At 42.6% G+C, this 23,539-nt stretch overlaps 3 protein-coding genes and 1 long non-coding RNA gene across 6 annotated transcripts; 2 read left to right on the top strand and 2 right to left on the bottom strand.

Moving 5' to 3' along the window:
* Window positions 1-269: 269 nt before the first annotated feature.
* On the top strand, window positions 270-4,020 carry LOC147268412 (potassium voltage-gated channel subfamily A member 10-like). The gene is made up of 2 exons (XM_086199961.1): window positions 270-455; window positions 1,367-4,020. Exon 2 carries the CDS (start codon window positions 1,478-1,480, stop codon window positions 3,161-3,163), a length of 1,686 nt encoding a protein of 561 aa, XP_086056087.1. The 5' UTR covers window positions 270-455; window positions 1,367-1,477; the 3' UTR covers window positions 3,164-4,020.
* Window positions 4,021-4,184: 164 nt separating this feature from the next.
* Window positions 4,185-11,007, bottom strand: LOC147268413 (uncharacterized). Its single transcript, XR_015112140.1, has 3 exons — window positions 10,349-11,007; window positions 9,985-10,070; window positions 4,185-5,936 (listed from the first exon to the last, which is right to left on the bottom strand). It is a non-coding gene; the product is annotated as an uncharacterized LOC147268413 (long non-coding RNA).
* Window positions 9,962-15,910, top strand: LOC147268414 (uncharacterized). Of its 3 annotated transcripts, XM_086199962.1 has the most exons (7): window positions 9,962-10,427; window positions 10,580-10,658; window positions 12,252-12,885; window positions 12,997-13,107; window positions 13,360-13,421; window positions 14,882-15,142; window positions 15,276-15,910. In XM_086199962.1, exons 2-7 carry the CDS (start codon window positions 10,638-10,640, stop codon window positions 15,312-15,314), a joined length of 1,128 nt encoding a protein of 375 aa, XP_086056088.1. In that variant the 5' UTR covers window positions 9,962-10,427; window positions 10,580-10,637; the 3' UTR covers window positions 15,315-15,910. The 3 variants fall into 3 exon arrangements, with proteins under 3 accessions (XP_086056088.1, XP_086056089.1, XP_086056091.1); XM_086199963.1 differs by lacking the exon at window positions 9,962-10,427 and having other exon boundaries at window positions 10,577-10,658; XM_086199965.1 differs by lacking the exon at window positions 9,962-10,427 and having other exon boundaries at window positions 10,591-10,840.
* Window positions 15,911-19,366: 3,456 nt separating this feature from the next.
* Window positions 19,367-21,590, bottom strand: rplp2a (ribosomal protein, large P2a). The gene is made up of 5 exons (XM_086200845.1): window positions 21,463-21,590; window positions 20,060-20,183; window positions 19,917-19,965; window positions 19,722-19,820; window positions 19,367-19,490 (listed from the first exon to the last, which is right to left on the bottom strand). The coding sequence occupies exons 2-5, from the start codon at window positions 20,180-20,182 to the stop codon at window positions 19,414-19,416; spliced, it is 348 nt and encodes a 115-aa protein (XP_086056971.1). The 5' UTR covers window position 20,183; window positions 21,463-21,590; the 3' UTR covers window positions 19,367-19,413.
* Between the last annotated feature and the right edge of the window lie 1,949 nt (window positions 21,591-23,539).

The raw sequence follows: 23,539 nt of genomic DNA on the forward strand, positions 1-23,539 counted from the left end.
GAAAGGGGGAAGATTTGGTCCCCACTCTCCCTTCGCCACGTCAAGCAGCAACTGGCTCGTGCAGAGTCAATCTCCTATCACAGAGCTACCTTTACGTCATGTCATCCCGCTAACGGAGGAGGGGGGGCGGGGGGTGGAGAACAAAGCCAGGTGACCCCCACATTTAAAATACAATATTGTCAGTAGCCTGCATGTGTGTGTGTTTTCTCTGTGTGTGCACGTGTAAGCTTGTGAGTGTGTGTGTGTGTGTGTGTGTGGGGGGGGGGGGGTACGGCTGGCATCTCTGGTTTCGTATAGGGTATTAAATTACCCAATGGGAGCTTTAATAGAGCTAGAGACACTCTTGATTGTGAGTCTGGATGAAGGAGAGGGTGAAGGAAGGAAGGGGGGAGAAGAACGGAGCTGCCAGGCAGGGTAGAGAGGGCACGACAACTTCTGCAGAGCCGGGGACACGGGTGAGTTGCGCTCCGCACAGCTGGATTTAAGCTTTACACTTTTTTCTTTTTTTTTCTTTTTTTTAAATTTTACAAACAGTTAATCAGCCCGCGTTCGATGTTCTGCTCTGATCACGTCACTGGATTTATTGTGTCTTTCAATGTCAGCTCAGAGAGAGAAAGGGCAATTCAGATTTAAACAGCAAAAGATTATTAAATGTTGAGAATTGGCTTTCAGAAACAATTAAAAGTGTCTCCGGCTTCAACTGCCCTTTCTCTTGGACTCAGTAACCTCTCTTTGCTGACATGGCGCAATCAATACACCTATTTTTTGCATAAGCCCGATCATGTTGTCCTTACGTAAGATGATTGAATTCTATATCCTTGACAGTTACGTGCATGCTAAAATGCAAGTGGACGTGCAGCCAGATGAGATGCTGAGTGTGCAGGGCCCCAAGTGTCAAGTGGACACAGAGGTTGCAGCTTTAAAGTGCATCTTTTCGGTTTTACCAATTGGCGCCTTGTAAATATAGTGATGGGCGGTTAATTAGAGATTAAAAATGTGACGCTGATTGACTTCCCTGAACTGGACAAACCACAATAGACAATCCATAATATTCTAAAGAAGAATAGATATGTTCAGATGACTTTCTGATTTAATTCAGACACTTTGCATGAGACAATGAAGCATGTTTTTATAGCACATGATCAGCAATAATACCATCCATACCTCTTGTAAGCACTTTCACAGCCGAACTTGCCGAGTTTGTGTTTTCCTTTGCATCACGGGGGGTGGGGGGGGGGGGGTGAGAAAAACACCACTACAAGCAACGTATCAGATGGCAGGTTCTTTGCTGATGCTAACAAGGAGCTCTTTATCATCAATTAAACAGAACATAATACAACTTTGTCCCCCTCCCTCTCTTTTATAGATTAAACAGACGCCTGAATGGTAAAGAGGAGTCTAGCATCTTCAGCGTGGCGCTGGCTGTCTTGTTGCCTCCGTCTCCTGCACTCAGAGCTGTGGTGACTGACAAACGGTGATGGAGGTGCCGCTTGTGAATTTCGATAATATGGATGATGTCGGTATCAACCTGGGTGACCCGAATGACTCTGGGTACCCGACCTCACCCCCCTCAGAGGCCCCCGATCATAATCTTTTAAACCACCATCTGACATCCCCTCATCAGTCACCACACAGAGGACGACACAGGCATCAGTCGGGTCAGGAGGGGCTGTCAGCCTCCACTCCCCCGACCACCAAGGCTCATTCAAGCAGCGGCAGCTTGATTTCTAATCTAAAGCTCCTGATCAACAGCGAGTCTCCCACCGACAGCGTCTTCAGTAAAATGGCGAAGGATTGCTATGAGAATGAAGATTTGTTTGAAAAGCAATGCATGGAAGAAAAAGATGAGAAAGTTGTCATTAATGTTTCAGGCCTGATGTTTGAGACCCAGCTGAGCACCCTGAATAGGTTTCCCGACACACTGCTCGGTGACCCCATGAAGAGGATAAGCTACTTTGACCCGATGAAAAACGAGTACTTCTTCGACCGCAACCGCCCATCTTTTGATGGTATTCTGTATTACTATCAGTCAGGGGGGAGAATCCGCAGACCGGCCAATGTTCCCTTAGATGTTTTTGCTAATGAGATTGTTTTCTATGAGTTGGGTCATGAAGCGATGGAGCAGTTCCGTGAGGACGAAGGTTTTATCAAAGAGCCAGAAGTCCTTCTGCCCACAAATGAACTCCAGCGACAATTCTGGCTCCTGTTTGAATACCCAGAGAGCTCAAGCGCAGCCAAATCCGTAGCTCTGGTTTCTGTCTTTGTCATTGTTATTTCCATCTTCATCTTTTGCCTGGAGACTCTGCCAGAGTTCAGGGAGGACACTGACGTTTTGCCCGGTGTAACCCAAATCATAAATGGGACCCGAGATGTTTCTGCACCGCATCCCGCCACAAAAGACATTGTGGCGTATGTCACAGACCCCTTTTTCATTGTGGAGACTATTTGCATCATCTGGTTCTGCTTTGAGGTCTGTGTCCGTTTTGTGGTGTGCCCCAGCAAAAGTGATTTCTTCAATAACATCATGAATATCATTGACATTGTCTCTATCATCCCATATTTTGTAACCCTGGGAACAGAACTAGCTACGACCCCCGATGATGACATGAACTCTAGTCAGAACATGTCTCTGGCGATCCTCAGAATCATCCGTCTGGTGAGAGTTTTCAGAATTTTCAAACTGTCCCGACACTCCAAAGGGCTCCAGATCTTGGGGCAGACTTTAAAAGCCAGTATGAGGGAACTTGGGCTCCTCATATTCTTCCTTTTTATTGGAGTCATCTTATTCTCAAGTGCCATCTACTTTGCAGAAGTGGATGAGCCCCAGACACAGTTTGTTAGCATCCCTGACGGCTTCTGGTGGGCAGTGGTGACGATGACCACTGTGGGATACGGAGACATGTGTCCCATCACGATGGGAGGCAAAATGGTCGGCACTCTCTGTGCCATTGCTGGTGTCCTGACCATTGCTTTGCCAGTCCCTGTCATTGTCTCCAACTTTAACTATTTTTACCACCGCGAGACTGAGCAGGAGGAGAAACAGATGATGGATGCTGCAGCAGAGGCTGCTCAGAAGTTGTCAGCTGCAAACAAGTATGGAAGCACACCTTCGCTGAACAAAAGTAACGGCACCTGGCAGAATGAGAAAAATGGCATGCCCTGATAGCCATGCTATAGCACATGGACAGATCAAACATATCCAGTCGTGAGAGAAGTAGGTGATGTTTTCCAGGGTGATCGCGCAGAAAATACAAGATGATGTGACCACAACCTTTTCACGCGTACTGTGAGTAGGTGACAAGATGTGCAGTTAAAATGACATGGCTGCAGTGATAATGTGAAGCACTTAGGATACTCCCTGGTTCAATAATGTCACGTTGGGCCAGAGCTAACAAAATTAACCTAACAATTTTGTTTTCCAAACCTTAGCCAAGTGTTTGGTTGGGTTTTTTTTTTGTGGTTTGTTTTTGTTCGTAAACCTCACTCTGCAGTGGGAGGCACGTGTTCAAGTCCTGGTTACAGCAATGTATTTTGCAACATTAACTGCGCCAACATTTTGTTTTCCTTTCGTTTTTGTGCCTACACCTAAATAGACCATCATGAATCAGGATTCTCCAACGGTGAACATCATTTAAAGAAGCAAAAAAAGAAAAGAAAGAAGTTAGCTCAACTTCAAAATAAAGTAACCACTGCCTCGAGGACCGTGTTGTTGCGCCAAGGAATTTGCGTGTCCCTCGTGACCAAGGTTTCCTAATTAATCTTCAATTGGCATTGTTTTCACGGTGCTGGCAACCATCACCGCCGTGCATTGTTAAGAGTTTGTGGTCATTCTAAGCATTTCTATGAGATCAGGTTGCAGTTTTTCCCGCTATTTTGTACTTAAAAAAAAAACACAAAAAAAAAAACAACAAGGCAGCATTTGTGCACATTATTACAGTATTAGTAGGCACCGTGTGGTGAGAGGGCCTCTGCACAAGATGTCTGCTTTTGAATGTGTCAAAGTGCAATAAACACAACTCAGCAGCTCTTAAGTCAGTAAAGGAGAACTGATAGACCAAACAGAAAAACCTGGAAAATTGTGACATCAAAGTTGCGAATATGAACCAACTGCCCTTGACTTGATCCCTCCGAAGACAAAAGATAATCTTTGCATTTAAACAGGAAATACAATAAGAGTTCAGGTTACATCACCGCAACCGTTACACTTTGTCATATTCAGTGAAATCTAGAGCGATGGGACTTTCAAGGACGTGCGCGTGTGTCCAGTGTAAGACGAGGACAGCAGCGCTGTCTCATCAGCAAATCCATAGTTATGAACCCAGCAGCACTTCCACACAACACTGTGAAATAACAACAGAACGATAAATAACCTCAAAAAATGAAAAACGCTGACTTTAATCAAATTCATTTAAAATTAATCAATCTTAATTTCATCAGAGATTCAACCAAATGTGTATTAATCTAAATAAAAGCTGTTAATGACATCTAATGGATTAGAAACAAATATTTATTCTTCAAGATATGTACATTAGGTAAACTACAAATTAAAAAAAAAAAAACTCATTCACACCTGCCCTCAAACTTGTAGATAAGACACAAAATATAGATAAAATCAAGTTTGATGTTATATAACTTACAATAGTACATGCAGTAGCCGCATGCAGCAGTTTGGGTTTCCGAAAACGACAGGTTCTTTTTTTTTTTTTTCCCAACATGGTTTCAATTTTTTTTTTTCGTGTTTTTAAATTTCGCAGCAGATTTAGCTTTATGTGTAATCACCATCTAACATGTGAATTTACCCTTTAAAAACCATATCAATGAATTGCACTGAATGTTGTGTTTTTCCACGTCATAGAAGCACCTTTGAAGCGGCAGATGTTGGCGGGGAAAACGTATTTATGGGAGTGTACAAAGACGAGAGAGGGCAGATATATATATTTGTGATCCGACTGAGAGAAGGGAGTCAAAGAGAACTTTGCACTCTTGCATTTGAACATTTTTGCCTTTCTTCCATCATCTGTATTGCATGGCATAGTGAGCCCCAATGAGGTGAAACACCTCAGTACGTGAAACTTTGACATATTTATTGAAGCTAAATACAGTATGGAATTTTCATCATATAATGATTATAATTGTATTCCTTGTGATAGGCAATAAACTAATTTGAAATGATGATGACATGTAATGAAAATGCAAGAATTGGAACTATTTATATATATTTATGTGCATGCAACATTTCAGTCGAGAGAATGAACAGTATGTGAGATTATTATATATATTATATATGCACATATCAATACAGCTTGCGTAGAAATGGCGATTGAGGTAGTCAATCAATGCCTTTCTAATAACCCTACAATATGCAATAATGATGATACGTGGGTGCAAAACAAACATGTATTTTTTAAACTTGGAAAGAGCAATAACGAATTAATCTAAACGAAATGCAATAATAAGATGCAGAGTTAGTGACGTGGGTACTTGGCACTTTACCATGTTATGAGGCACTTGAGCACTGTTACTGTATGTAGACGGTGTCGTAAGTCATGATGTTTTATTTGTCCTGTAAGGAGTGCCTTTCATTAAACATGTATTCAAACTGTGTCAAGCCTCCCATTGTTGAACATGTTTGCATTCCCGGGATAGATGCTACGTGTCACGCCACCACTCGAGGTTAATTTCAAGTTTTTCCTCAGCAGTGACACTGAATTTTCACGGTATATTTTCAGGTCTGAACACACATCATCACCTCATGTTCGCAGTTATTAAGGTTTTCTCACTGCCGGTTCTTGCCGCTGACATCTCCCTCGCGCTGCCTCTCTCGGTCCAAACGTTCCCACCTGTGATTCCTGAATATGCGGCTTCACGGGACAGAAAAAGACTCCTACATGTGGTGTTATGCTGTTGTGACGCTGATGGCAGACCTCTCTGCTGTACTGAAACAAACAAATGAAATTAGCAGCTTAAATAGAAATAGATGGAAGGATCAGAAGGGAGCATTAAAGAAAGGGCAAAAGATACTGAGTAGAGGTTTTTGTTGTTGTTGTTGTCTATCAGAAAAAACTTAAAAAGAAAAAGTTGTGTTGCCTATCTATTCTCTACGAGTATTCTCCAGATGAGGAAATTCTAGTGCTGTGTACTTGACAATGCCTTTGACTGAGATCACTTCAAAAGCAAAGGCACCAAATTAAAAATGCAGACCAAATGAATCATTTAGGAGATTATCTATCTTGGCCTCCAAGGCTAAAAGCTAGCAGTTTCACTTGATGCCTGAGTGTTCCATCCTGTCAAGAGGTCGATGCAGAAGTTTGATCGCTTGTTTATATCCTACTTGGAATTTTTTTTTGGGGGGGGGGGGGGGTTCTGCCTCTATTATTAAGCATTGGCTGCTTATCATACCAACTTTTTTTGTGTTTGTATTCTTGTCATTGAGCAGATAGGTTAGCACGCTGCCCTTCTGATTGAGCAATGATATCCACCAAGATGAGCCATGACAGCATTTTAGCAGACAGGTGCAGGCTCTCACAAGGTCAAAGCCAAAGTGAGGCTGTCATTTATAATTCATCGGGTGTTCCACGAAGAGATCACATCCATCCTGCCTTTGATAACGCTTCACCCCAAGAAATCCATTGAAAAGACCAGCAGATGGGCCGATGAGTGTGACACAGCAGTCTGTGCAACAACCCTTTATGGATCTAAAAATATCACGCTTGCATGACTCTTCTCTTTACAAGTGACAAGCTGCGTCCCGCTGCTTTAAGGGAAACAATGGACGGGTCTCACACGAAAGCTCAGACATTCAGTCTCATATCAGTGGATTGGGTTACTGTTTTGTCAGCAGACACGTTATGAGCCAATTTCAGAGCTGCACACACAGCAGGCTGCCTCCTTTTCAGAGGGCAAAGTCACTTGGACCTGGGAAGCTTGTGTTTGAGTTAAATCCTTTCAAAGTCTCCCGTTTCTTCCTCAGGATGCAGGACGGAGCACACGGAGGCGTCGACTTGTTTCCCCGCTGCAGTGACCTCGCCATCACTTTTTTGATCAAAGTCTAAGCAGCTTTAGATTGCAGCAGGTGTATTAAAGTTCAGCCGTAAAACAAAAAGCCAAGTAGATTCAATAAAAGGAAGGCAGCGCTACTACTTTTCGACGGCATATTCCTGGCATTCTGCTCTCCCTGCACTGACGAGGAGGAGGTGGACCAACCCTGAATCTTACTGGAGTGATGGAGGCATCCCGGCAGTTGGAACAGGTTTGGGAAACATGAACATTTTTAGATTCCTGGGTTTTCATCCCTGCTGGGAAAAAACCTGACGTAATCCCACATATTTAGTAGCAAACGGTCTTAAATTGCCACACATGAATTAACTTGAGTGTATGACAGAGAAAGGGCGTGTTCGCGGAAAACAAACTGACGACAGTTTAAGGATGAGACTGCAGCACATCTTTGGCTTTGCTGACCAGATGGGTAGGCAAAAACAGACACATACACAATCTGCGACATCAGAATTGAATTCTTTTTTTTTAGTTAATTGTCTGGTTATTTTGACTAAAACAGGAAATAATGACCTGAAAACATTCTGCTTTCAGAAATTATTTGATTCCACTGGCAAATACGGAGTACCAGAAGCCTGATGCGGCTCATTCCTCTGTGCGTTTATCAGAAATCACATCATCGAGCCACATTATTGCACTTTCCTGTCCATGTTCACAGTCACTGTAGTTTATTTTGATTTCATCCCTCATACACGGTCTTGCTTCCATAAATAATCACAAGAGAATCCTACCCAGAAATGAAAACAGACTCTAGAAATGCATAGAACAGTCCTGTTTGAGTAGCATCGGCTACATCAAAAAATACGGATGGTTTCACATTTGTTGTCAGACGATGCAAAACTATGTTCCACATTCATGATTCTCTATCCTCCTTTTCAGTGAGGTCACAAGAAGCTCACGTGGCCCTGACTGAGTTTAAGAGGGAAGGACAGAACATTTTTATCAAATAAGCCATTATATAACATATATGATGCTGAATCAATGAAGCATTTATGGTAAAGAGCCTTGAAATGACATCTGTATGATTTGGTGCGACATTAAATTAACTGAAAATTAAAAAAAAAAAAAAAAAGAATATACTGAATGCAGAGGTGATTAAAAGCTGTGGCTGTTCATGGTGCAATTATATTCTCCAGCGTGTGTCTGAATCAGCACTGTAACTTCTGTTAACTGCGACCCGCGTGCACTAATTCCCATCAATCATTCTGAGATTGGAAAGTGCCGTCCGAAGACAGAGAGTGCGAGTTAGCGATTCACGGGGATGAAGATTTATGACAGGTAAGTGCACAGTGACTGCTCCGCCACACCGCGCGAGCCCCTGAGGTCAATGGCCAGACCTTGCGGGACGAAACCTGAGACTCACATTTGTCCTGCTTAACACCCATGAAAAATGAAGAAGGTCACCCGGTGCCACCCAGAGAACCAGACGGAGGAGGATGGCGCGTTGCCTTCAGATGACCACAGGCTGCTTTTTACACCTGGGACAGCCAGGAAAGGTTTACAGTGGTGATGCATGATTGTGTGATGTTTACGAGTCAATAAACGGTAGCCTGATACAAAAGGAGATGATGATATTAACCTGGTCGCTCTACTGCACATTAGCTGCGACTGAAACTGACGCATGCCACAAAAATCTTTGTTATTCTGAAACTGCAGTTCTTGATCGTCTCTTTTATCTTGCTTTACGACAAAAAAAACAAAACAAAAAAAAACTCAAAAAACACTATTGGACCTCTTATCAGATTACACACAAAATACATGCAACTGCTCTGAATCGTGTTGTTTAGAAACCTCAGATTGAGCAGGACATCATGAACAAGGCGTTCCTATAATTTACAAAAATTCAAATACTGAAGTGAATCTGTCTGACACAGAAAACGGCCCAGGGTGCGACGCCACACCGTGTTACTGGACTGTCGTCATTAGTCGGTAAGTAACGGTTACAGTTGAAGCATGGTGGAGTTAATCTATGGGAGTCTATGGATGATGTTACATCACCAACGGGACCCATTTGATCATTTATGACCACAGGAGGGAATGTGTTTAACTGATGTGTAGGAGCAGAGGAAACGGAATGATTCAGAATGTTCGCGCGACACCTGCTGGCATCTTTGAGGTACTACACACGGGTGCCAATCAAAGGTTTGACCACACTTGGAAATGGTTTGATTAAAAAAAACAACAACAACAAACAAACTACTGTTTAAATGCTTCAAATGTGTTTTTGACAACAGTAAAACTGTCTATATAAAGTCTTTTTTTATCTTTATAATCCAGTTTGTTTTATTTGTTTCTTTATGATTAGATTTTTTTTTCTCTAAAAGTTAAGGAAAAAAGTGAAAGATGGGTCCAAAAGTTTGATGCATGCAAAACCTTCCCTTCAAATATCAATACTATACCTCGACTGTATCGAGAGGCTTTGACGTAAAAGTCTGAATGAATTACTTGGACTTCCTGTCTGAATATTTGAACGAATGAAACCAGGCATTTGCACTCAAGGTAAATGACGTCGTCTTTTCAACGTCTACCAGCAGGAACACAAAACTTGCGTGAAGTGAAATCATTTAAAAATCCTAAATTATAGAAAAATGCATCATCATTATGGTGGTGAGACAATTAGGACATGTTTTCTGGTCACAGGAAGTTTCATACTAAAGAAATTACTGTGTGGTGAAGTCTCCCCAGACAACGTGAGACCAACAGAACTAAGCTACTGTATGGAAGAAAAAACACAAAAACAGTTGCACCAGTAGCTTTGCTTTACCCACCAGTTTCAGGTAAAGTCTCAGGTTCCCAGTAACCAATAGGAAACAAAAGATTACTCAAGAAGTCAGACGGCCTGCTGACAAAATTCAACCTGCGTGTTTTGTTCATGATGGCCAACCACGACGATAGGGAGATCTGTTTGTGTGTGTGTCCCTCCTTCATTACCTGGACAGATGCTCCAGTAAATGTGCTGGCCGAGTCTACCGGTGGTTGATGGTTGTACTGGGACACCTCCTGGTGTGAATAATTTCCTGGGAAGACGGAACAACGAGGGTGTTTATTAAAAGAATAGCCCAGGCGAGACTTTCTGAGCCACCCTTCCTGGGAATCTTTGACATTTTCTCTTCAGACGGCATCGGTCCAGCTTGTGTTTTGAAAGAGAAACTGGAGATAAAGGAGGAGGCCGTTGCAAAGCCCGAGAGGGTGATGTCATCAGAGCTCAGCCAGTTTCTCAGCCTGCTTCCTTGAGTTAATGATTAAAAAAGTACTGTGTTGAGGTCTGCTTGTGGTACACGAATAAAGTACTTACTTTAAATACTCAGGTACACCTGCATCAGATACTCCGATTCTAGCTGAGAACTAGCGTGAGAGGACTTTTACTTTCGCCGGTGGGTCCTACTTCATCTGTATATCTACAATTTCTCAACCTTGTACTTCTTCTGCTTCTACTCTAATCGCACCACATGACTGCGTTACTTGCTTCCTGTAAAGCGAAGCCACACACCTGGAGGAAAACAACCTGACGTCTTTTTTTCCACAGGTAAAGCAGCAACGCAGGTGGTATTTCCCGCCTTCCTCCCACTCCGCCTGCGCTGACGATGACGTCGGGATGGCCGCAGGTAAGGAAGTGGAGCAGCGACGTGTCCCAACATGGGTGTGGAATGCGAGTCACGTAGATTGAGCGCTTTGGAGAGTCCCCAAACCCCTCCTTGAAAGAGGCGAGTTTTGACGCTGCTGCGGCATCGACAGTCACTCAGTTGACTACCTGAGTTTGACGTCCACAGCCGCCTGCTGCTGACAGGTGAGTCCACCGATAACTGGCGACACGGGAGACGGCGACTGTGTGCGTGGCGTCTATCACCGCTTCTGAAGACAGGTGTTTGCTGGTATCCGTCTCTTAGACTGGCGCCCAGTAGGAAAGCTGCTAAATGAACCACGGGTTCTTGCGCTCAGGACAGCCTGGTGTAACTCAGCGCTTCTGCCTCTCTCTTGTTAAACATTTAACTGTTTTATTCTGTTTTTTCGGCTTCTAGACTTTATTTTTTTCAGTCAAAACATGATGCGATGACGTCAGTGAGTTAAAGGCCCCCCCCCATTGCCAAACACTGGCCGGCGACCCACAGGGGTAGCGCAAGAGATTGTATTTGGGTCGTCAAGTTTTTGTTGAGCCTTAAAGTTGTTGATGTGAAAACCAGACTGCAGTTAATGTCTCGTTTATAAAGAGGCTGAAATGGGTTTATAGTCTGCTGATGAAAGGAAGTGGATGGATGGATAGATAGATAGATAGATGATAGATAGATAGCCTATCTATCTATCTATCAACTCCATCTAAATGCATTTATTTAATCTAACCTCATTTATAAGGCAGTTCCATCCATCCATTTTCTATACTGCCTATCTGTTAAGCATAGCAAGCAAGGTCACTGGGGGGGAGTCTATCAGGTGGGGTTCACCCTGGATGGGTCGCCAGTCCGTCACAGGTGCATCAGGAGCAATTAGGGGCTCAGTATCTTGCTCTAGGATACCTCGACATGGTCACTGGGGGAAGTGAGGATGGAACCAGCGACCCTTCGGTTGCCAGACAGCCAGTCTACCTCTGAGCCATGCCACCCACTTATAAAGCAGTTACGTTTTATTTACATGCAACATGTCTGTACAGCTATCCATGATTTATGGATAAAAAAATTATGAAATGGGTTGTTATTATTTGACATTTTGGATACAGTTTCATAATGGTGGGTCGTACAAAAAAGGACATTAGCAAGGACTCCTTTAGAAACATGCAAAAATGCAGGAAAAAGAATGTGTATATATCTATCAAACCAAATAAGAAATCATGATGTGTAAATAAAGGAACTGGAATTAGCCGAAGTTGAGGCCCTCAAGTTGCCTTCTTTTAAAAATTGAAAAGCTGCCCCTCACAGTTGTTTTAATTATTGATTTATCTGCGTGTTTTTCTTGATTAATCGCACCTTCTGACACAAAAGATATAGTGAAATAATGCAAAAAAGCTCAAACTGATGGCATGGAATTGTTTGTTTGTCTAGTTAACGTCACATTAGACAGCCAAAGCCTGAAAAAATGAGAAGATACACATGTTTTTGGAACTTTGCCCTTAACAAAATATTTAATCACAAGACTGGAAATGCCGGTCTCAGTGCTACAGGCTAATGTTGTATGTGTCTGATGTTCTTGTGTTCCTCTTCTTGTAGCCACTTGCCATGGAAACAGAGACAGAAAAGCGAAAGCCCTGTAATGGCCAGCTGATTTCTGTGGCTCACAAAGATACGATACGTCTGTTGGAGGTTTACGTCAAGCGAAGCCTGAGCCTGAATGATGGGACCCTGGGAGACAGGAGGGCTCCGAGGAAAGAAAAGTGGGTGACGATCCCAAGAAAGCATAGAAGACATTCCAGTGACCCTTCTCTTCACCTGGCTGAGATATTAAACGATGGGGAAATCGGGACGTTCACTGCAACTGAAGAAAGAAACCATCCAGATATTGTACCTGAGGAACCCGAGAAAGTGACGAAGAAATCCAAGAAGAGCAAAAAGCCCTCCTTGTGGAAAAGTTTTCTGGGTTTATTCTCTCGGAAGGGTAACGAGGACAAAGATGAAGAGCAGGAGAATCCCTCAGAGGTGCCCAACGCTGCTCCAGAAGAAGATAAGTCTGACTTGATGAGCCCCTGCCTGCCTGTCACAGCTCCCATCGCTGTTCAAAAGAGGAAGTCCGTGAGAAGAAAGTCTTTAAAAAGAAGATTAACTAAAAGACGGCGATCTCTGATTAAACTAAACAGGCAAGACTCTGGTAAAGAATTCAACCCATCTGACATCACGGGAGTTGAAGGTTCGTTGGAGGACAGGATGAAGCAATGACGCAAATGTTCGAATGTTTAGTCTCGCCGTGGGCTGTTTATGCAGAGCGCACATTTATTAAACATGGGTTGTTGTTTTGCAGCTGTTGTGAGCGTGGAACCAACGTACTCTTACTATGAGAAAGTGTCAGAGGAACTGGAGAAAATCCTCCACGAGGTCAAAGTAAAAGAGGAAGTGGAATCACTCACAGATGGTAAGAAACGGTTTCTCATAGTCAAGATGTGTTGCATTAATAAGTACACTGCAGTGTTGACGTGTTCGTGTTATTGGCTACACATTTAGTAGGAAAGGCAAACGCTCATTAGACATTATTCATGCCTAATTGCTGTGCATTATTTCACTCAAACAGTAAACTACGTTTGTTTTAGTTTGCGATGGTACTGCTTTGATGGTCACTGGGTTGGATGCAGTATGATTCTGATGCCTCTGCTTTGTTGTATTACAGAAGAAGTAATCAACAGGATCATTGCTCTGACAAAGGAGCAGGGTGATGCCATAGATGACAAGGTCAGTGTCATCTGAAACTCGGTGTTGCATTCAACATCTACAGGATAAATGCTGTCTTTTTTTTTGCCGCATTTACAAGAGCATGCATTCGGTTAATTACAAATACATTCGGCTCAAGATTACAGTACGGAACAACACACACAAGTTTGTGGTGAGGTTTTTCAGCAGCTGCAGTCGAAATCAAAAAGCAAATTAATGGATCATAAAAGGATTATAAAGTCAAGCTATTCCAGTTCCAAACTCCACCAGTCATGCGCAGGATCATCCATCCGTGATCGTCATCGCGTCAGAGTTTCTATGGTGCAGTATCGCTCCCTCCGCCTGCCCTCTTTTCCCCTCTTCATCAGTTACATATTCCTTATGTCTTAGTATTTATGGAAGCAGGGTGTGCAACCATGCTCATAATACCTCTCAGTAGAGAGGGCATGGGAGGAAAGGTTTCCATGAGCTGTAAATAGTCATGAGTTCTGCTTTGCATCATACAACGTGTCATGTGACTCCTCCACTGGAGCCTCTGTTGATCTGCTGCTATTTACAGAGGGTTTCAACCTCCGCTAAAGTAGCAATGTGATCACTGGCTTTAGTTTCACTTTTGGCAAGATAACAATTCAAGTTAAGGACCGACAAACTCCTCATCAGCTTCCTTGAGTCCACATGAAATGGGAGAGTGCAGAACGTTTAGACTTCTAGGGATCATCTTGATCATGTTCTGGATCTGAGACCTCGAAGAAATATTTTCAATATAATGGCTGGTATTTCCGTAAAATATTTGCTCTTTTTTTAAGCAAAATGTGTATTTATTATTATTATTATTATTATTATTATTATTATTATTATTATTATTATTAGGGCCTGAGCCAGAAGGTACTTCTTTATTGTTATTATTTAGAGCATAAAGTATAAAAGCTCCAGAAGATCCTTGGGATCGTGATTTGGTTTGGTGATCCAGAAGAGTCATTATTGCTTGTTGGGAAGAAAGTTTATGAATGAATTTTGATGATACTATTGCCACCAAATCGGGTCACTTTAATCATGTTTATAAGAGTAATCTGTAATAAGTAATCTGATGGCCCCACCCCATGTGGTATTCATGGCCTGTGGAGTTTTGCTGAGAGCTCATAATAGGACTTTTCATGTCAGAAGGACGACATCACAAGTTCCATTTGAAGGCAGCCAAAGTTCAAATTCTGTATCCTTGATGCGTCTTCGGCAGCGGAATGCACTCTTTCTACTCTCACCTGAGCACAGATTACAAAGAACATCATCCTGAAGATGAATTTAATGAGCAGCAATGCTTACAGATGCATAAATTGATGTAAGAACAATCTACAAATGTATCATAACCTTTTTATAACAGTTTGTTTTTGGGATATTCTCTCTGAATGTTGAGGAGCGGAGACATCACGTCCTGCTGCTGCTGCTGTTGTTGTTCATATCCCCCGTCTTCTTGTCTCCTCCAGATGAAAGATATCCCCGCCTTGAATAACTTCTTCCAGCGGATGTCCTACTCTTCCTTCCAGAAGTTGGCTGATGCGTATCTAGAGACAGAGGCCTCGCCGATCCGTACCACCCCGACTGTCCTACCGACAGCCCCCGAGCTGGTCAAGCTAGCCTTTACACTGGACTTCACAGCCAGGATCGTCGGGCTCTCCAGACAGAATATCGGTCATATTACCTGCCTTGGCAACCGTTATCTACAAGACCGGTTTGAATACAAGCAGGTGAGTAAGACCTGCAGAACAGGGGTCAAGCAGAAGGGAATGACTTATATTTCAAGTACTGTGTGATTGTGCAACGCATTGACAAGCAGAAGTGAAAAACAAGCGTTCAAATCTCTTCTGTTGTGTTTTGCAGGCATGTACAGACCATCCATGGTCCGACAGTGATGACTGACACAAAGGCAGTACAAACCACTACTGCAAGTGAAACCTTTTTCAAAGTTTTCTCTCTATCACATGCGGATGTGTCGCAACTCGACTTCCTCTTTACAAGAATGTCTTTTTGAAGACACAAGCGCCAATCAAACCCAGCTTTGAAAGCTTTAAAAAAAAGCACGGAGAAATTCTTGCTTTTATAAATTTCCAGTTCTACGAGTTTGTGGCCGACTTGCGTCAAACACTGTGTCGTAACAGTGTTTGACACAAACACACTTCAGTAGGAGTTAAATTTGAAATGTTGATTTAACACGTTTCAATTGGAAGATCTGAATAAGAGAGACCTTTGCAACAACTGTCTTTTTTAGAATTATTTCATCGCAATTGCTGTTGCTTGTTCAACTGGTGATGCTAACGTAATGTTTTTTTAATTTTATAAAATGTAACAGTCACTTTGCTACATTATGAACAGTTTTTAATTGTTGATGTAAATAAGCTGTAGGCGACAACTATGTGCAATATTTTTTTTACATTTCTAGGATTTAAAAATTAAGCAAATATATTTAAGATAAGCTGAAATGTGACATTTTCTGTGGATGCTGGCATTCATGTAATAAGATCAAATAAAATATTCAGATTTAATATGCAAACTTGTCATGTGATTTCAAGAAACCCACCTTTCCTCTTCAACAAATAGACCGCGTGTGATTTCCATCGAGAACAGTCAGCTTGCGGCTAATGCTAGAGTAGCTCGGAGTTATGTCACAGCTAATGCCGATGCTGACGCTATTTACTGCAATTCAATAGGTGTTCTCATCTACAAACTGCAATAAGTTGGAAGTGGAAAGAGGGGTGAACGCTCAAGACTCTGCCACATCTCTGTAGTCTCACTTCACACCTCTTGGCCTGTACAAACAACATCCTCCTGCATTCTGAACATTTTTAAACATCATCGTTCCTGCAGAAATGAAATTAACACATCATGGGAATATCTGCTGCGAGTGCATGAAGAGAGAGAAATGTCAGATCAGTCGGAACAAGTTCTTATTGGCACAAATGCCGAAAAGGAAATATTAAAAACAAAAACAAGTGTTACATCATTAGCAGCTTTGAGGTGGAGGCTGGTGGAAACTTTCCTAGGTAGGGCTGTGCCCCTTCTTGTACGTCCCAGCCAACCTCCTGGTATTAATCATCACCAAAATACGTGACTAGGAAACAAAGCGTTAAATGATGCCATGAGAAACGCCATCTTTTTGTTTCACCTGTCCTTTCGAATTCAGTAGAATATTGATGATGTAATAGAAATGTCGTGTTATTAACCCGCCCCTATGGGCCTTAACGGGGTGGTAAGGACCAGAAGTACACAAGTGCGGCTTGGCTGAACGGTGGGAGTCAAGTGTTCTGAGGTGTAGCTCAGCCAGAGAGAAGAGGTAATAAAGGGACTTAAAAACTTGATGCACACTGACGGGGAGCAAGAAGGTTGCTCAAGCCTTTATTTCACAACTTTTGATGATTGATGGCAATAGATGATATTGCCTGTTGCGGGCTCAATATGAGGACAGTGATGGGGCAGATCTTTATGTCCGGCTTTTGTAATAAGCAGATGTCTGCGCTGTTGCACAGAACCTGGTTGCCGAAGTGAGAGAACATAAAGGAACAACAGATTTTTGGTGACTGTCAAACATATTTTATTATGAAAAATATGTACATGTTATGCCATATAAGATTATCATCTCAAGAATAAAGACAGTGGTACTATAGTGCCCTCCATTGGTGAAGCGCTTCTGCATGTTGCAGGACACAAGGAACATTGTAAGGAAAACAACTGCAGCAGGGTCCCAGCCAGGAGTCCTGTTAGGATACTACTGCACCTTGACAGGGGCCCTCAAAGCATATTAGTCACTGATGAGGGACAATAAAAATGTTTTCATGAAGCCCAAAATTTCTAGCAACACCCTGTTTCAGCAAATATGCTGGCAGGTAACACTGATAGAATGTGACAGCCTGTCAATTGCATGGTTGAAGCGTGTAGTGATGGGTCTCACCTGTAGAACAGGTTCCCCCGCCGGCAGGAGACCTTTCCAACAAAGAAGGAGTGCCTTACTATCCTGCCAGCACTGCTGGGTTCACAGGGGATCTGTGTGCATCCTGCACGGCGCTCCACAATGTACCTGCTCACACGCAGAGGGAAGAGGACGCAGAGGCAACTGCAGGAAATGATCCCGCTCAGTGATCAGAGTAGGCCGGGGAGGACTGACCGGTCCTGACACGTTGCCATGTGACGCAGACCAACCTAAATACACTGGTGATTAGTTTGTTTGGTGTGTTCCAACAAGCAAAATCCAACAGGCTGATAGTCGCTACTTCTGCTGCTGGGCAACATCACCTGAGACCAGACAGAAGACATGGCATTCAGGGGCAGAGCTGCTTAGCAGCCAAAGACAGAATTTGGCCTTGTTCATCTCCTGGACTTGTTTCTTACTTTATGGCCTCTGTGTACTGCGTTTTTTTGTTGTTGTTGTTGTTTGTTTTTAAATCAGGATGAGTAAAGTAGTTTGGTGAATACATTTTCAGGATGACTTCTGGTTAAACCCCGTCCTGCTGGGAAATGTCAGTTGTGAAACTGAAAACAAAATCTATCATTGTTCATTTTGTTCATAATCCTTAAGGGCATTTGTCAGGTTTTCCTGGTCTCTGACAATGCATTTACACGGCTGCACACTTTCGAAGTACATTTTCACAACCGGGCACGAAGGGTCACACCCTCCAAATTCTATCATGCAATACGTAAATCGATACAAATTCAAATCAGTTTTAATCAGAAGAGATTTCTCTCTGTGAGTCTATAATATACAGGTAATCCTGTAAGTACTTTTTCTAAAAATTTCTGGCTTTATTATTTGAAAAAAAAATTCTAGGCATGGAAATTGCTGTGGTCCAATTCCATGACTTTTCCAGGTTTTTCATGAGCTTATGAACCCTGATTTTTTTTTTTTGGGGGGGGGGGTTGTTTTTTTATCACATACATAAGTGACAAAGAGTCAAACTTTCTTTCCTGCACTTGACGCAGTTTCAGGTCTTTCAGGTTTTCAGCGTGTATGAATAAACCTTGAGCTGGAAAGAAAACAAGCTGCAGAGAAATAAAAGCCACACTGAATTTGATTACTGTGCAACAATCCGGGCGAGCACAGCGATGATTAATAAACTATCACACAATTAAAGGTGAAAAAGAAAACACAACGTCGATTGCGATCCGACAGATGACTCAGACGTCTGCACCAGGGAGTTGTGGCAGTACGACTGTTGTCATCGGACACTTTGATGACTCAACACAGCCGAGGTGTCCCTGCGTGAACGAAAGGCCGCTGCATGTTTCGCAACGTAAACCGTCTGATCAACAAGATCTCTCAGTCTTTGATTATCATTGAAGGATTTTTATTACAGTCAACGTGTTCCTGGAGTTGGCAGCAAAACGCAGGGTTCACCCTGGACAGATCACCAGTCCATCACAGGGCCAACACATATGGACAGACAACCTTTCACACTCACAGCCACACCTACAGTCAATTTAGAGTATCAATCAGCCTCGTCCCCTCTTGATGTCTTTGGACTGTGGGAGGAAGCTGGAGTACCAGAGAGAACCCACACAGGAACAGGGAGAACATGCAGACTCCACACAGAGCGATCCCATGCCCGAGTCCTTTTCTCTACTGGCCACAAATTACAGCTACCCCCCCCCCCCCAATCCCTGTTCACAAACATGTTTATACACGACATAACGTGATCTGACAATAGCTCCTAAATCCGGTGCTGAGTGGTTGAGTGGCTGCTTCATCGGTGGATCATGGCTCGTCTTTAACGTGGCTTCAGCTAACTGCCCACCAGCACGACCCCCGACCACACGCCAGTCTAGATTTCCTAACAGCTTCCTTACTCAGCTGTCTAGTTGGCAACAAAATATTGCAACATCACGCCAGACAATTTGTCCACGCTTAATCTTTGCACAACAGGTTTTCTAAAATTCTCATTTTAAACTACTGAAATATGAAAGGAGTCAACACTTTCTGTGTAAACCTTTTACATTTTTATTGCTTTTTTTTAAGTGTGAAGAAGGCAGATTAATCAAAGAGTCCGAAGCCCATGTCTTCATCAGATTCTTCTGATTCCTCTTTCTTCTCTTCCTTTTTCTCTTCCGCTGGAAATGAAAGAGTTAAAAAAAAAGTCAATGCCACAGACGAGATGTCAGCGGGAATCTTTTCCGGTGCTGATGTCCAGAGTAAGTCAAATTCTTTAACAGCTACTGGGGACTACACACATTCACCTGATGACGCTACTCAGAAGCTGACAGAATTATAAAATAAAATTTAAAAAAACAACAACAAAAAAAACCATCAATCTGAGTGTAGAATGAAGGTTGTGGACGTACCAGCAGCAGGTGCAGCCCCAGCGCCAGCAGCCCCACCTGCAGCAGCGGCAGGAGCCGCCACAGCACCACCTGACGGTACGGAGGCTAGTTTGGAAAGGCCTGGGGGGGGGGGGGGGGGGGGTGTATGATTAGATTAGTCACCTTAAAAGTCAACAACCATTATTTCTTCAGTTGTGGTCTTTGCACAGACTTTACCTGAGTTCATGACTTCATTGATGTCTTTGCCATTCAGCTCACTAATGACCTAAAGAGAAAAAAATCATTACACCTCAGTTACGAAATATCTTCAGCTGAGGTTAAACTCTCTCTACTTTTGATAACGGATGTTAACCTCATACCTTGTTTAGGCGTTCGTCATCAGCCTCAATGCCCACACTGCCCAAGATGGCCTTGATGTCCTTGGCAGAGGGGCTGGTGTTCCCACCGAGCACAGCCAGGAGGTAAGCGGCCACGTAACGCATTCTGCATACGGAACAAAGAAGAGGCGAATGGTTCTGTTACGCCATGTTACCACCAAGTCTACTCAAGAGAATGGACAGAATACTTTACATCTCAACCAGACAGTACTTTGAAGGTCACGGCACCCAATTTGACAGGCTAGTATTTTGATGACTGGCTGTTGTGGGAAACAACTTTTTCTGAAACTTTGGTCAAGATTGTTCGGTTTTATCAGACTTTTATCAGAGACACAAATGATTCAGACATCAACGCTGACATTATAATCCCGACTGTCACACAATCACACTGAATATACTGCTTTGCAAACCATTACTGACAGATCATGCAGTTTTATTTACTGTAAAAACAAGTATCTTCTCTAATGTTAAAACACAGGAAAACTTTAATGCAATTTCTGCTCATTTATACTAGGCTGGATCACATTCACGCAGTTGGTTAAAACACAATGTGGATAAATTGCCATTCATCATTTCAAATAATCTACATTCTTAATTATTACCATTGTCAAATTGTAATACATTTGTTTTGTCTTACCAAACACCTTCCTGAGATCGATTTTATTTTATTGAACATGTAAAAAAATTAAATTAAATGCTTGAATAAAATGCTTAATTGCAGTGTGACTTTGTTACTCATGTTACACAGACACAAGCCTGATGTCACATTATTTTCTGCACTACTCTTTATCACTACTACGTCACGGTGTTGTCGCATCCTCTGTTCGGTACTTTCAATCGCCACAAGAGGGCTACCTTCCTCGTCTCATCCATAATTTACACTATGCAATGTACTACACTGTAAAAAGAAAAAAATATATGTAGTAATATCTTAAATAAATCACTGGGCCTTCAACAGTTCAACTCAAACTTCTTGGGCTGTGTGTAATTTTGCAATGAATGACAAACGAGGAAGGGAGGACCGCCATTTAGCTGACATTTAGCATTTCCCGTTTGTTTTATATTACACTGAACGCCAAGGAGACCACGCCAACAGCCTGTGTTCAAATTATTTCACTGTCTAGAGCTCCAACAACCGCTCCGGTAGGAACCATGTAGCTGTATTTTAAGGTTCGGAGAAAAACTCCTGACAGCGGCAGCATGGCGGCGGCCTGTGTTTCTGTCAGACCACCATTTGTGACAGAGCACGAGCCTGTTTACATCTCCGGCAAACCCCCGTATGTTGGTAACTACAGGCAACGAACGGTTGAATGTTGTGTTTAACAAACGAACCGCCGACTACCAGACACACACACACGATCTCGACGAAGAGAAATTTAACTTACTTTAAGTCTAAACAGACACGAAACGTCGGTCACGCTCGGAAATCCGAAAGAGAGAAGGAGGCGTGCACCGGAAGCCGGGAAGTGAGAAATACGATGATTTGATTGGTCCATTCGAGTGGCGGACTTGATTACGTCAACATTTCTTCCGGACAGCCGAACAGAAGATGCGAAGAAAAAAAGGTACTGACTCCAAACCCAGCTTTCAACACTTTTGAGATGAACTGAAGTAATACTGCACGGCAATTAATGGATTTAAGAGCAAGAAGGCTCTGAAAACAGACTCTGTTTTGGATATGTATGATAAAGAGTGATGTCTGTTTGCGCAATGTATGTCTTCATTTTCTTTCTTCTTGTCTTCTAGTTATTTATTCATTTCTGTAGTCTGGAGGTAGCGATGTTATGGTTTGTTTCTTAGATGTTTTTGTTGTTTGTTACGTTTCTTCTTTTTCTCAAATGCTGTGGCTTGAGTAGTGTTAACTTCAGCTTGGAAATGCCATCCATTTTCTCCTGCTTATCCTGTTAAGGGTCGCCGGGGGGGGGGGGGGGGGCTGCGTTCACCCTGAACAGGTTACCAGTCCATCGCAGGGCCAACACATAGAGACAGACAACCATTCAACTCACAGCCATGCCCACCGTCAGTTTAGAGTATCAATCAGCCTCGTCCCCTCTTGATGTCTTTGGACTGTGGGAGGAAGCTGGAGTACCAGAGAGAACCCACACAGGCACAGGGAGAACATGCAGGCTCACACAGAAAGATCCCGTGCCTGAGCCGGGACTCAAACCCAGAACCTTCTTGCTATGAGGCAACAGTGCTAACCACTGCACCACCGTGCCACCCCAGCTTGGAACTTTAAAAAAAAAAAAAAAAAAAAAGAAGAAGAAGATGCGAGTCCATTTGACCCAGATCTAAAGCCTTGGTATTAACCTTAATATTAGCTTGGAAAATAGCCCAAAGTAGTTGCAGATGCAGTAAACTAAAGGATCTAGTGACACATCTTATAATTCATTGAATAATATATGTTAAAAATTGAAAAAACAAGTTTATTGTGTGTATATTAAATTTTAACTTTTATTTACTTCTATTATTCTAATAGTAATGCCACTGTGCAGTCACAGAAACATGTACTTCACCTACATTCTGTATTTATTGTTAAATTCTTCTCGTTTGACCAACATGGCAACCTGGCTGCTTAAATTATACATATATTTCTGTCAGAAATCTAGAATGAATGATGATGAGAGTACAGTTTGTTAAAAACATATGCTTCCTCCAAAAGTGAGACGTAGAGCTGTGAAACTCATGCGAACTAAGACCAAGTTGTGCATTCACAATTTTTAAAGTGGATAATAATTGCAGTGTGGTGTACAATCGTGGGAAAGCACAATGTCAGTTTTTTGTTGTTGTTTATATTATTTATTTCAATCAAATCACAGAAATAAAGTTCATCATTTATTAAATTAACTTTGGTTACGATGTGAACGTAAATCCATTTGCACATTTAGTGACATGCCTGAAACTATACAGAAAAACGAAATGATCAACCCACAATACCGAACGTATGAACAGCGGATGTATCGAGAGACTACAACTCAGCCAGCTCTTCCTGTCTCTCCTGACTGAAGAGCCAGTCGAACAGCAAGAGAAGCGAGCCTGTCACAGAATCTGCAATCTTCCTCATGTTTGTCACATACCACACTTTATATGCAAATTCTCCCATCAACACGATGAAGAGAATGACCAGGAACCCAATAAAGATACGGTCCATGAAGTAGCTCGCCTTTTCTCTGAAGGTCCACTGATCCCATGGAAGTGCATTTCGGGCTTCTCTGTACTTAGCAAAATGCAACAAGGCAGCTTCATCTTCATCCATCTCTTCCTCCGGTGCCTCTACTTCCTGGTCAACCTCAGGTCCATCTGTGTCCCCCATGTTATTGAGGCGTGGAGCTGTTTTATTTCGTTGACTGAAAGCATATTTAAAATGTGTTTGAAAACCTGAATTACAAAGAGATTTTCCTTGACGATCTCAAATCTCTGAACACGGGGAGCCTTACCTCAAAGTAGGAAAGTCTTTTGTAG

The sequence above is a fragment of the Aulostomus chinensis genome, chromosome 3 (genome assembly GCF_037954235.1).
Source record: "Aulostomus chinensis isolate RoL2024-O1b breed Wild chromosome 3, RoL_Achi_v1.0, whole genome shotgun sequence".
Taxonomy (NCBI): domain Eukaryota; kingdom Metazoa; phylum Chordata; class Actinopteri; order Syngnathiformes; family Aulostomidae; genus Aulostomus; species Aulostomus chinensis.